Genomic DNA, 14,542 nt, shown 5'->3' on the forward strand with positions numbered 1-14,542 from the left:
TGGGTTATTCTGCAATCTAATGGGGACGTTGAAAGTGCACATTGCACATGCATGGCTGGTGTGGCAGAGAAGTGTGTGCATGTAGCGGCTCTCCTTTACAAAGTTGACACTACTGTGCGTCTCACGAGGTAATATCACGCCGACAGATGTCAAAGCTTACTGGATTATGCCCTCCAACATCAAGAGAGTGCAAGGAGTACCAGGCCACACAATTGACTACACCACCAGTGCAGCAAGAAAAAGGGCACTCGACCAATCATGTAGTGCTGGACAAAGTGACTGTTCTCCTAAACCCAAAATCCGGACTCGCACTGGTGGCAGCTCACTACAAGTGCGCACACTGGCCGATTTAAAGTCTCTCACAGATCTCATGCATGAAAACCGGTCAGGCCTATGCGCTGTTATGGAGGACTTCTGCCACCTATATGCTGACCCTGTCCAGCCTCGTGTCCTCCCAAATCACTGCTACGCATCTTTGACCCACAGTTGAAGGGCTGTCAGCTATCTGTCCTTCTGCAGCACTGTGAACGTCTGAAGCACTGTGTCGTTGTCTCAAAGGCTGAGGCAGAGGCACTGGAGGAGAAAACCAGGAGCAGCACAAATGTGACCTTTGGCACACAGCACGAGCAGGAAGAATCACTGCGTCAAACATACATGCGGTTGTGTCCACCTCCACTGCCAGTCCTGCGTTGTCAACTGTAAAGAAAGTGTGCTACCCACAAAAACTGTCACATCAGCTCTCCAACCAAGAACCGCAACAATTCAAGTGGGGAAGAGACAATGAAAACACAGCACGCGCGAGTGGTACACCTCACAGGAAAGGTGCAGCATAGAGAACTTAAAGTTGATAAGTGTGGTTTCATAATCAACCCCGCATTCCCAGAATTAGGTGCCACCCTGATGCGCTCGTAAAATGTGAATGTTGTGGTGAAGGATGTGTGGAAATTAAGTGCCCATATAAACACCGCAACAACAACCTCCTGCAGGCCTGTGAAGATGACAGGTTTTGTTTGGGGTTAAAAGATGGAAGGGTTGAGTTGAAAAAGACACACATTTACTACAAGCAGGTACAAACACAGATCTATGTTACAAAGTCACACTTTTGTGACATTGTTGTGTGGACAACAAAAGCTTGTGTTGTTACACGTGTGATGCCAGATATAGACTTGTGGACTAAAATGTTGCCTGTCGCTCAGGATTTTTTCTACAAAGTTGTGATGCCTGAGCTCTTGGCCAATCACTACAGTGATCCAGAAACCAGTGTTTCACAAGGGCCACATTACATGGATGTCACCGTGAAAAAAAAAAAGAAAGACAAAAGCTTGCATAGAAAACTAATCAAAGTATTTCAGTTACACACATTCTGAGACAACTCTTATATTGAAGGACTTTCTTGTGATTTCATGTTTAGTGTCACATTAAGGTGGACACATCTTCCTGTACTCTGCACTTTATGGTTTGTTATCTGTTGTTCTGTTACGCACAGTGAATTATTATAACGTGTTAAAATTGCAATAAATGTGTCTCACACCACTGCACTTTACAGCTGTGCTGTAAATTATTATCTCTTTATGTCCATACGCAATCTTTCTTTTCAGACTGTACTAATATACAGTGTCAGAACCAATACAAATAAAGTAAGTGTTGCACAAGTCATTCATCAGGACTGTCTTTATTTATAACTGACAAGTTTTACATGTTACTATCGAAGCTTACAGGACAAAGGCAAAATAATATACCGTTGTGCATTATTATTTCATTTTGTTAAAAACATAGCTGCACAACAAAACAAGACCAAATTGGAAAACAGTTATTCATCACTTGCTTGCTTTACAACAACACTTGGGCACATGTTTGTGAGCGCACATGATACAGCAACTATCTTATCCAGCAAAGTCATGTTCTCACCTTCGCATGGCACCACAAAACCTAGACGGATGGTGTCGTTTAGGATAGTGTACTTGGACCGTAGACAGCCTATAACACGTTCAACATGGATCCTGACATGTGCCAGTTTTCGTGTGTCCTCCACATCTTTTGCTTGTAGCTGACTGCGACCCCGTGTAAATGCTGGAATTTTAAAGTGGCACCCATTAAGGCAACACTTTCCTGATATCAAAACCCCGGTCTGCGAGCACTATGTCCCGGGTGAAAGCTTCTGTAAAAAGCCAGAAGTTTCCGCTATTCGTTTATCACTTGTATGCCCTCCCATCCTTTAGAAATGAAAGAGATGGTCCCCTGTGGTGTGATCCCAATGAGATATTTCATTGTGTGTCTACTTTTGTATGTTGAATATGTCTCCGCCATGGCACGTAAATTTTGTGCCCTCTCTATGAACAGTTCAAAACAGTCAATAATAACTGTCACCCGGTCACCAAACATCTCTACATACTGGTGTGGCATACTGGCCTGTATGCAATGTCTTCCAGGCCAGTGCACCAATGGACTCAGGTGAGCGTACAACACATTTACAGTAATGTTAAACACAGTGGAAGTGGTTGTCCGGCTAATATCAAAGAGGTGTGCAATATGTGCAATCGGAAGGTTGAGTCTTAAACGCATGAGAGTTAGCAAGAGCATCTGAAACTGGGAAATTTTCCTGTCAGTGTCTGGCAAGCTCGGGCTGATTTGTTGTAGCACCCCATTAGTAAAGCAAAAGAAGGCAGCCCTGTGTAGAATTTAACTTTAGAGTTCTCGTCTTTCAAGAATTCCATGTCTAATTTCTTTTTGGACAGTTTTTTTTAACACTAGGTTTTCTTCTTGAAGGTGTGCTATTTCTTGTAACCTTTGAGAACACATTTTACACTCCTGCAGATCTTCATCCTCGTGCTTTGGATTTATCTGCTGTGGTTGGCTCTCAGCTATAGTTTCCGTAGTGACTGGTGCTGAAAGACATACATGCACACAGACAAAGACAAGATCATTGAAAGTGCAAAAATAAGACAGTGCTTAATGTGGAAAAAGTGGTATTTATTTATGTACATTGACAATTTTACCTGGATGGATTTCACCTGCATGAGCTGTCTCTGCCCCAGAGGAACGCTGGCCTTTTTCGTGGCTGTTTTGATTTCGATCTCTGTTTTAACCGATCAAATCTAGCAGTGGTAGAAGCTTTAACTTCTGTGTGGCCCAGTTTGAGAGAGGGTGCCCAGTCTGGATCGCATTCCAGCATTTCGTAGGCTGGTTTGCCTACAAAATACAGCAAACATTACACAGAGCCACAATAAACAAAGGAGCATAGCGTGATGATTTCTGTTCAGCGCCATATAAGACGTATTAAATACCACAAAACACTTACCGTTGTGGAAATGCTTGGAGCAGACTAACATGTGAGGTGGAGTGTTTTCGAACGTTATATTAGGTCTTCTGATAGCGGCAATCCAGGCCATCCGTCGCCTCTTCGTGACTTCGGAGACATGGCTTGGAGAATTTCTCTCCACGCCGAACCGATAAAAACCAAACGCATTTCCGTCGACTTCACGCGGCTGTCGTTCTCCGGCTTGTGCAGTTAATAATACAACAGGTTCTTGGCATTTTTTGTTTCTTTTTATCGCTGTGTAACTTATTTCAATTGAAAGCCTGCGTGCGCTAGTACCTCTTGCCTTGGGTTCCCACAATCCTTTGCGGTTTTACCCCTCAATGACGTCACATTTTCAATCTCTATAGACAGCTGCTGGGGTTTCTTTAACCTGAGTAGTGAGAAGTCCGCGAGCGGGGGGCGGAAACGATGTGCCGGGAGTCCGCTGTTGAGTTTTGGACGAAATGCATTCTGGGATATATAGCTGTCCCAAGTCCACACCGATGCATGCTCGATAAAACGGGCGGATCGAGAACACATCCGGGACTTTTTCGCGTTCTCGGCTTGATGCGTACTTCGAATTGGAACAGTACTTGGTCTCCGACTGATGACGTATCACGAGTACACGAGAACGCAAGTACGCACAAGTACGCATATTGAGAAACGCCCCCCACGTGGTTAAGTTGTGCAGCTGAGTCACGTGACCGCACAGTAACAAATCACCACAGAGGCAGGAAAAGGGGGCGGACAAAGTGTGTGTGTGTAGGAGAGGAGTCGAGCAGAGAGAGCTGCTTTTTCATGAAACGGGAGTAAAGTAGTGAACTTACAGGAACATATACCACTACCAACGTTTGGATCGATATCTGCATCGATCTGCACCCTTGTCTCCTGGATCGTAGCCGAGATCAGCGTGAACCACGTGGGTCTCTGCTCCCTGATCTGTTTCTTAAGACTTCCAGCTTCATCACGGAGTTTCTCTCGGTTTGTGGGCTCATCTAAAGGTAAGCACCGAGCTGACTTTAATGTGGGTTCAGTTTATGTTGAGTTTAGCTCTGTTGAGAATAATTGATTGCTTGGTATATATTGAAGTTAGACAGACTGTTGTAGGTTCCATTCTCTAGGGCAGAAATACCGTGGTAACTCGCACTTCTCATGGAGGAATAAACCACATACACGTTGTTAGAGTTTTACATCAGAGGCACACGCCCTCTTCTGTGCCATCATTTATTGAACACACACTTCCGTATTTATACCTTTCAGATTAAGCGCACATGCATATATGATAGGGCAACACCCCCACTTGCTCTTAACACTGTACATTACACATTTGCATAACATTCACAGATTAACATTTATGTTCCAAACAAAATATGCATAAACTTATCTATTTTCACTTTACTTACAGACTTAGTCATGATGTCTGCTACCATGTCTTCTGTTGCACAATATTTAACTTGTACTTCCTTCTCAGTTATAGCAGACCTAATAAAATGATACTTGACATCAATGTGTTTACATCTTTGATGGTTTATAGGATTTTTGGACAATGCAATTGCACCTTGATTGTCTGCAAGAACTGTAACTGGTGAATAGTGCCTTTTCATGTCCATGCCATTAAGTAGCTGTGAGAGGTATAAGCTTTCTTGTACTGTGGCGGCCATCGCCATGTACTCTGCCTCGCACGTTGACAAAGCTACTGTAGCTTGCTTCCTGGTTTTCCAGCAGATGACTGGCCCATTTTTGGATAGTACAAAACAATAACCCGTTGTACTTCTCCTGTCACTCAAATCTGTGGCCCAATCTGCATCGCTGTATGCTATAAGATTTAAGTTTCCTTCTGTCCTTTTATAGCACAGCTCTTTGTTTAGTGTCCCCTTAAGGTAACATAACACATGTTTTGCTGCTGTCCAATGATGCTCTTTTGGCTCAGACAGAGATTGTGACAGTTTACTCACTACCCAACTCAAATCTGATCTTGTACATGTCATTAAGTAAATCAAACTGCCCACCAATTCTCTATATTTTCCTGAATCAACTGATTCACCATGTGCATCAAAGTCATTTTTGAGTTCACAAGGAGTAGAACGTGGCTTACAGTCAGACATTTTGAACTTTCCAGGACTTTTGTGACGCACCGTGTCTGGTTTAGTCTTATCTCATGGTTCTCTTGTATACAGTCAATACCCAAGAAGTGTTTGAGCTCACCAAGATCCTTCATTTTAAATTTCTCATTCAACATTTGTTTCACGTTTTCAATAGCGTCTTCACTGTTGGCAGCTATGATTACATCATCAACCCAGATGATAAGAATCACTGTCTCACTCGCTGTCTGTCTGGAATATACACAATGATCTACAGGATTTTGTTTGTAACCTTTTTCACATAAATGGTCATGTAACATCTTATTCCAGTTCCTGCCAGATTGTTTCAAACCATACAGTGATTTGTTTAGTTTGCAGACCAGTTTTTCACCTGTGTCTGATTTTACTTCAAAACCTTCTGGTTGCTGCATATACACCTCACAATCAATTGGGGCGTGCAAATAAGCAGTCTTCACGTCCATTTGATGGAGTTTAAAGTTGTACTGTACTGCTAATTGCATCAGAGTACGCACCGATGTCATATCTGCAGTCGGCGAAAAGGTTTCTTTGTAATCAATGCCTTGAACTTGGCTATAACCTTTAGCAACATATCTTGCTTTAAATGTTTTAGTCCGATTCGGGTTCTCTTTTGTCACATACACCCATCTCCCTCCCACTGCATTTTTACCTTCTGGCAGCGTGGTTAGAGTGAATGTATTATTGTCTTTCAAAGATCTCATTTCATCTTCCATAGCATCTGACCAACACTTAGAGTGCGATGACTGCATAGCTTCTTCAAATGTCTTTGGTATGTTATACATCACCCTGTAACAGTAATCTACAGTCAGCGATGTTTGGTCATCTTCTGCAGTTTGGACATAGTCTTTCAAGTAATCTGGCCTTCTCCTGTTTCGTTTAGGATATCGTTCAGACTCTGTTCTGTCACTCTGTTTGTCTGAGTTTTGTGTGTCATTTATGCCATTGTCTTGAATGTCACTTTCAGGTTCAAGGATCATACTTTCATTTGATCTCTGGTCATTCCCTGTTTTGTCCATTCTAGTGGGGTACTGCAAGATGTCCCCTGGAGTCAAATCATTATCTCCATTGTCATCATCCTGAATAGTCTGGGTTTGGTGCTCAACTACACTTTTGGTGGGGAACTTGACCAACCTATGTCTAAGAACTCGTCCTGTTTTAGGGTAGTAGACTAGATACGGACGGACTGTTTTTATCGTAACCCACAAAAACCCCTTCGTCACATCTCGCATCTAACTTCTTTTTGTTGTGTCCATAACCGTAGCAAACTGATCCAAAAATCCCCATCCTCGACATGTCTGGCTTCTTTCCTGTCAGCATGTAATAAGGGGTTTGCTTTGTGCGTCTGTTGTAACACCTATTACGAATTACTACGGCAGTCATAACAGCATAAGTCCATAATCTCTTTGGCAGGTTACTTTCAATCAACATACACCGTGCCATTTCAAAAAGTGTTCGCCATTGTCTCTCGGCAGTCCCATTCTGATGAGGTGAATACGGCGCTGATGTCTCATGCTTTATCATGTTTTTATTTAACAGTGTCTGAAACTCTTTAGATGTAAATTCAGTTCCATTGTCTGATCTAATTCTCTTTACTTGCCCATAGGGGGCGACGTCTGCCAAAAATCTTTCAGTTGCTTTTACGGTGTCACTTTTAGCCTTTAAAAAGTACACAAACATTGTGCCTGAGTAATCATCAGTAAATGCTAACGTGTACCTGAACCCGTCTTTAGCTTCTGGTTCTATCGGTCCAGCCAAGTCAGTGTGCACTAGCTCTAATGCTTCTTCTGCTCTTTCGTCAGGCTCTCTATTCCTGGTTTGGATAAATTTCCCTTTTATACACACTTCACAGTCTTGATAATGCTTAGCTTTACCTTTTATTTTCATACCCTCGGTAATGTTCTCTAGTTTAACCAAGTCTTCATAGTTACAGTGGCCGAGGATTTTGTGCCAAGTTTCTACATCATGACAGCCATTGCATTCGTCGTTGTCAACATAATGATCAGATGTAACACTGTTCAAATAGTATAGGCGTTCATATTCACTTATCTGAAACCTTGTCCCGTTCTTATGGATAAGCTGGTTGCAGCCCTTCTTGAAGGTTACTGAGGCTCCTTTGGCCGTCGCCGCCTGGACCGAGAAGATATCTTGCGGGTAAGAGGGAATGTAAAGTGCCCCCTCCAGTGTCGCCTTCACCTTTCGTCCCTCGCTGTCTTGTAGATAGACCTCCACATCTCCCCTCTTCAGTGTGACCCCACTCGTCCTCGTCCCGTCAGCTAACTCCATGAAGTGTCTTCCAGGTGTGAATGTCTCATCAAAACTTTTGAATCTCTGAATGTACGTAATAATGTTAGAAGTAGCCCCTGTATCAACCATTAGGCCTCTCTGTTTCAGCCCTTGATTTCCACAGTCTTTAGCTTTGAACGCGAAACTATGATCTTCTGCATCAGTTACGTGTTTAGCAGTAATCTTCTTTCGTCGGCGACAGTCGCTGTCCTTATGCGTTGAGCTTTTGCAGTAACCGCACCACTGCCTCTCTTTTTGTTCTTTCCTTTCGGCCTTTGTGTAACACTCACGTGCTATATGACCCTTTTTCTCACAGTTGTAACATATGATTTCTGCATTGTCTCTCTCTTTCTTCCAGTTATTTGCCTTCATCACATTATCTTCAGAACATGTGGCCTTTTCGGTGCTCTCGTAGCTTCTTAATTTAGCTTTAAATTCGCTAAATGTCATTGCTTTGTCACTGTGGGTTACGTGTATGGAGAACGGCTTGAAAGATTCAGGCAACCCTTTTAACACCATTGCAATAAGCAGTCCATCACTTAATGTCTCTTCTGCATTCCCCAGAGCTGTAATGGCAGTCTCAGCCCTTATCATATAGGCTGTGACGCTCTCACTGGGCATTTTCTGTAGCGACGTTAGCTCCGTGTACAGGCTAATCACACGTGGTGTCCCCTTACCGGCGTAGTGCTCTCTCAGGATTTTCAACGCTTTCCGTCCGTCATCCCTGGCATCTCTCATCACGAGTGAAAGACTTCTATCATCCAATACTTGGATTAGCTCTGCATAAGCTACTTCATTTTTTTCATCCAAGTCCTTATCTTCTTCCTCCGACTCGCCGGGCTCGTCCAAAATGGCGGCCCTTAGCCCAAGTAGCCGCAGGTATCCCAGGAACTTTGTTTCCCACAATTCGTAGTTTCTCTCGTCTCCGTCGAAGCACAGACGGTTCCACCGGCTTCCCACATCCCTTCTGGGCCCATAACCTGTTGTAGGTTCCATTCTCTAGGGCAGAAATACCGTGGTAACTCGCACTTCTCATGGAGGAATAAACCACATACACGTTGTTAGAGTTTTACATCAGAGGCACACGCCCTCTTCTGCGCCATCATTTATTGAACACACACTTCCGTATTTATACCTTTCAGATTAAGAGCACATACATATATGATAGGGCAACAGTAGAGTTTGTGATTGCTTGCAACATCATAATATGGCGGTTGCTAGGGGGAAAGAATACATACAGAAAAATAGTCTTGGAATATGAACAAAAGGATGGGGTGCAGGGCAGGAGAACAGCCAACCCCCACCCTCAGGACATGAAGCCACAGGTACGAGCGTGGGGGAGGGCAATCAGCCTTTAGAATAGGACTTCATAGGATGATCTCCAGATGCATCCGTATTTTATTTTTTTCCAGGGCAAATAAAGACGCCTGATTTTGGAAGTAAAAGTAGCCTGATCGCTACCATCAAAAATCCGTGAAGTCGGCGAAGTGTGTTCACAGTTTAGAAAGAGTGAGAGACTGTTTGCAGAAAAACACCAACTAATCATTAGCTCAGCATGCTGGAAAAATGTTGAGAGTTTGCTTGCTTGTTCAATTATTTCCATGTTGCTTTGACTGTATATATAATGATATATATTAGGGATGCAAGAAAATATCGATACAACGAAATATCGCCATATTTCGTGCAATGATACTGAATCGATATTCAAAATCAGTGTTATCGATTTTTTTTAAATGAAAAATTACATGCACTTACTGTTTTTACTTTTGTATGTTGCAGTTCAAACTCCGGCCACTGGTTTGCAGTTTTTACCGCCTTTACTTTGACGTAAAAACAAGGCCTCGCGATAACTGTAGAAGCGTCTAGTTTGCCAAAACCAACGAAGTAGAACAGTGGATGTGTAGCCAATTGTGCTAGCTAACTGATGACTGAAGAGGAGAGGATACAGCCGGCCCCCGCAGCTTTCAAAGCTGATGTGTGGACTTATTTTGGATTTAGGACAAAAGAAGGCGGTAAAGACTATGACAAGAGCTATGCGGTCTGTAAAATCTGCACCGCCAGAGTCAAATATTCTGGTAACACAACAAATTTACGAACACACGTGTCTAGACCAAGGTTTTAATAGTTTTGCAATTTTCATTAGTTTTTATTTTTATTTAGTTTTGACTTCAGATTTTCAATTTTATATTAGTTTTAATTAGTTTTTACTAATTGTTTGCTAGTTTAGTTTAGTTTTTATTTTTTTGAAAATCCTTAGTTTCAGTTTAGTTTTGATTAGTTTAAGTTATAGTTTTAGTTGTGTTTGAAATAATTAAGTGTAACAAAATCCCAGTTTCATCATATCAGTCATTCTCTTCTGCTTATCCTTGGGTATGTTGCTATTCCAGCTACCATACCCTGCACCCTGCACAGGTCGCCTGTCTGTCGCAGGGCTAACACGCAGAGAAAGACAACTCACATTCCCACCTATGGGTTCTTTAAATAAATAAATAAAGGCAGATGAACAACCATTGATACCAGGCAACTATAAAATCTATATCTTGGCCCCAATGAGACTATTAACTCTTGCAGCACCGGGTGTTAAGGCAATTGACTCACACAGTTGTGTAGATATCCCAGTCCTGTTGTCTCGGGATGCACCACGCTGCCTTGCCTGGGGTTAGCTTCTGTTTCTGGGGATGAGGGCTGAGTGTGCTCCCTTACCCTCTCAAGGTAAGCTAGGTTAGCCTTCTTGTGTGAGCTTTTCAAGTGCACTTTAAGGTTTGTGGGATTTTTTTCCCTTTAGAAATGTCCCTGATAATTTGTCTCTTTCCACTACAAGACACTTGCTTTATCCAAAACACAGTCATATTCAAAGTAATCCCAAATTGGACTCTGGCGCTTTCTCCAGACTTTTCCTGACATGATTCTGCGCGTGGACGGAGCAGCAACACAGACGACTCGACTAACGTACTTGCCACCTGCTGGCATAATGAGACACAGCAAGAAAAAAACCTGGAAACTAAACTTCATTTTCACCCTTGACTATTGTATGACACGCAAATATCAACGAAAACTAAACACATTTTTGCTATACAGGGAGTGCAGAATTATTAGGCAAATGAGTATTTTGTCCACATCATCCTCTTCATGCATGTTGTCTTACTCCAAGCTGTATAGGCTCGAAAGCCTACTACCAATTAAGCATATTAGGTGATGTGCATCTCTGTAATGAGAAGGGGTGTGGTCTAATGACATCAACACCCTATATCAGGTGTGCATAATTATTAGGCAACTTCCTTTCCTTTGGCAAAATGGGTCAAAAGAAGGACTTGACAGGCTCAGAAAAGTCAAAAATAGTGAGATATCTTGCAGAGGGATGCAGCAGTCTTAAAATTGCAAAGCTTTGAAGCGTGATCATCGAACAATCAAGCGTTTCATTCAAAATAGTCAACAGGGTCGCAAGAAGCGTGTGGAAAACCAAGGCGCAAAATAACTGCCCATGAACTGAGAAAAGTCAAGCGTGCAGCTGCCAAGATGCCACTTGCCACCAGTTTGGCCATATTTCAGAGCTGCAACATCACTGGAGTGCCCAAAAGCACAAGGTGTGCAATACTCAGAGACATGGCCAAGGTAAGAAAGGCTGAAAGACGACCACCACTGAACAAGACACACAAGCTGAAACGTCAAGACTGGGCCAAGAAATATCTCAAGACTGATTTTTCTAAGGTTTTATGGACTGATGAAATGAGAGTGAGTCTTGATGGGCCAGATGGATGGGCCCGTGGCTGGATTGGTAAAGGGCAGAGAGCTCCAGTCCGACTCAGATGCCAGCAAGGTGGAGGTGGAGTACTGGTTTGGGCTGGTATCATCAAAGATGAGCTTGTGGGGCCTTTTCGGGTTGAGGATGGAGTCAAGCTCAACTCCCAGTCCTACTGCCAGTTTCTGGAAGACACCTTCTTCAAGCAGTGGTACAGGAAGAAGTCTGCATCCTTCAAGAAAAACATGATTTTCATGCAGGACAATGCTCCATCACACGCGTCCAAGTACTCCACAGCGTGGCTGGCAAGAAAGGGTATAAAAAAGAAGAAAAACTAATGACATGGCCTCCTTGTTCACCTGATCTGAACCCCATTGAGAACCTGTGGTCCATCATCAAATGTGAGATTTACAAGGAGGGAAAATAGTACACCTCTCTGAACAGTGTCTGGGAGGCTGTGGTTGCTGCTGCACGCAATGTTGATGGTGAACAGATCAAAACACTGACAGAATCCATGGATGGCAGGCTTTTTGAGTGTCCTTGCAAAGAAAGGTGGCTATATTGGTCGCTGATTTGTTTTTGTTTTGTTTTGAATGTCAGAAATGTATATTTGTGAATGTAGAGATGTTATATTGGTTTCACTGGTAAAATAAATAATTGAAATGGGTATATATTTGTTTTTTGTTAAGTTGCCTAATAATTATGCACAGTAATAGTCACCTGCACACACAGATATCCCCCTAAAATAGCTAAAACTAAAAACAAACTAAAAACTACTTCCAAAAACATTCAGCTTTGATATTAATGAGTTTTTTGGGTTCATTGAGAACATGGTTGTTGTTCAATAATTAAATTATTCCTCAAAAATACAACTTGCCTAATAATTCTGCACTCCCTATAAATTCAGTTAATTTTAGTTAGTTTTGTGAACACTCATTACAGTTGTAGTTGGTTTTCCTTTTTTTGTTTTTATTTTTATTTCCGTTAACGAAAATGTTTTTTCACTTCTAGTTTTCGTTATTTCGTTAGTTTTCGTTAACGATAATAACCTTGGTCTAGACACCATAGCGACGTAGCATCAAATGCTAATTTTAAAACGAAACGAGGTGACCCCGCTCAACGGACAATTGAAGAAGTTAACTTTTCGAAACTACCAGCAACTTCAACTCGTGCAACAAAAATAACGCAGTCAGTACTTGTTTTTATTTGCAAAGACATGCGCCCTCTGAGTGTTGTGGAGAATAAAGGATTTCGTAATATGATTAAAACGATGGAGCCCCGTTACACCGTTCCTTTCCGACAACACATCACGGACATCGCTCTGCCAAAGTTGTACCAAGAAGTCAAAGCGACAGTGCTGGACTCCCTCAGCTCGGCAGAGACAGTTGCTTTGACATGCGACGCTTGGACTTCGAGAGCCACTGAATCGTACGTAACTGTTACAGCAGCAGACCAGTGGAACCTTCAGTCTCATGTACTACAAACCCGAGCCATGCATGACAGTCACACAGATGAGCACATTGCAGTGTTACTAACTGACGCTGTGGCTGGCTGGGGATTGAAAACAAAGGACCTTGTTGTTGTTACCAATAATGCACCAAACATGACTCTCGCAGCTAGACTTGCAGGCATGACGCGCATACAATGTTTTGCACACAGTCTGAATCTCACCTCACAGAAAGCACTGAAAATACAATCCGTGGTGCGACTTCTCGGGAGGATCCGACGTGTAACAGCCTTTTTTTTGGCGCAGCACCACAGCCAGCAATCAGTTGAAGTAGAAACAGTGCCTCCTTGAGCTACCAGCTCACAGATTGATCATGGACATAATTACAAGATGGAACAGCTCCTATGATATGATAGAACGATTTTTAGAACAGCAACCAGCCATCTGTGCAACTCTTCCTAACTTCTGCAGAAAGCAGAGTGAAAAAGAAATTTTCACATTAAGTGAGTCTGACATCACATGTGCAGAAGAGGTTGTCAGGGCACTCAAGCCTATGAAGGACGCCACCCTGGTAATGTCAGAGGAGAGCATGCCAACCCTGTCCATCATTGCTCCTCTTCATGCCAAGCGTGATGGGTGCACAAGAAAGTGTTGATGATACACCGACAGTAAGGGACATTAAGACTGCCATAGCAGAAGGTCTGTGAAAGAGATATGTAAATGAGAGGGAGACGCTATGGATGGCATCAACAGTTGATCCTTGGTTTCAGGACCTGCCCTTCCTGTCTGAAGCAGAGACCAGTGAGACCTATTCCAGACTGTTTGAAAGTGTGGTGACTGTGATAAAGAAAGAAAAAATGTAAGTAAATAAATGAATTTATTTGGAAAAATTCAACTGAAGTTATAAGCAAGTGAATAAAGTAAAAAAAAAAAACGCATATTGATGACATTTGTCATTAAATATTAGTGATAAACAGGGTGAATCTTGGATTTGAATTTTGATTTTCTGACATTTTTCAGCAGCAAGAGAATAAGGAGACTGACAAACAGGTGGAGGAAGAGAATGCCACAGAGGAGGCTCATCACCCACAACACTGTGCTCAAACACAGTGGTGTTTCTGAGTAGCTTTTCTGCTTAGCAATTTAATTTAAATAGATACATCCCCTTTTCATAGTATAATCTTAACGTGCTTCATCTGAATCACCCTTTCTGTGTGCTCACTACCTAATTTATAGCCAAAGTATTCACTCACTGTCTCTTTACTGTTTCGCTAGCTTAGCTTAGCTCGTAGCCGACTCGTTAGCACCATGGCTACTTCACCTGTCCCTCCTGCACTTTCCTGCTCATTGTGTCAGATGTTTAGTTACTCCTCGGCCTCCTTTAGCAGTAATGATACCTGTAACAAATGTAGCATATATGCAGCTCTGGAGGCCAGGATTACTGAATTGGAGACTCGGCTTCGCACCCTTCATTCACCCGTAGCTAGCCAGGCCCCTGTAGCTGGTGCAGCCGAAGATAGCGCAGGCCCCGCTAGCTGTTCCCGGCAGACCCCAAGCAGCTGGGGAAAGAGGCGGCTGGGTGACGGTGAGGAGGAAGCATAGTCTTAAACTGAAGCCCCAGGTACACCACCAACCTGTTCATGTGTCTAACCGTT

At 42.8% G+C, this 14,542-nt stretch overlaps 1 protein-coding gene and 1 pseudogene across 3 annotated transcripts; one reads left to right on the forward strand and one right to left on the reverse strand.

The window, feature by feature from the left end:
• Nucleotides 1-1,638: 1,638 nt before the first annotated feature.
• LOC120438236 lies at nt 1,639-3,037 on the reverse strand (annotated as a pseudogene).
• A 5,143-nt stretch (nt 3,038-8,180) lies between these two features.
• On the forward strand, nt 8,181-14,104 carry LOC120438237 (E3 SUMO-protein ligase ZBED1-like). Of its 3 annotated transcripts, none has more exons than XM_039608678.1 (3): nt 8,181-9,812; nt 12,502-13,746; nt 13,908-14,104. In XM_039608678.1, the coding sequence occupies exons 1-2, from the start codon at nt 9,626-9,628 to the stop codon at nt 13,236-13,238; spliced, it is 924 nt and encodes a 307-aa protein (XP_039464612.1). In that variant the 5' UTR covers nt 8,181-9,625; the 3' UTR covers nt 13,239-13,746; nt 13,908-14,104. The 3 variants fall into 3 exon arrangements, with proteins under 3 accessions (XP_039464612.1, XP_039464611.1, XP_039464613.1); XM_039608677.1 differs by having other exon boundaries at nt 8,181-9,804; nt 12,494-13,746; XM_039608679.1 differs by having other exon boundaries at nt 8,181-9,804; nt 12,494-13,746; nt 13,911-14,104.
• Nucleotides 14,105-14,542: the final 438 nt, after the last annotated feature.

Source organism: Oreochromis aureus, linkage group 3 (assembly GCF_013358895.1).
Source record: "Oreochromis aureus strain Israel breed Guangdong linkage group 3, ZZ_aureus, whole genome shotgun sequence".
In the NCBI taxonomy this organism is placed as follows: Eukaryota; Metazoa; Chordata; class Actinopteri; order Cichliformes; family Cichlidae; genus Oreochromis; species Oreochromis aureus.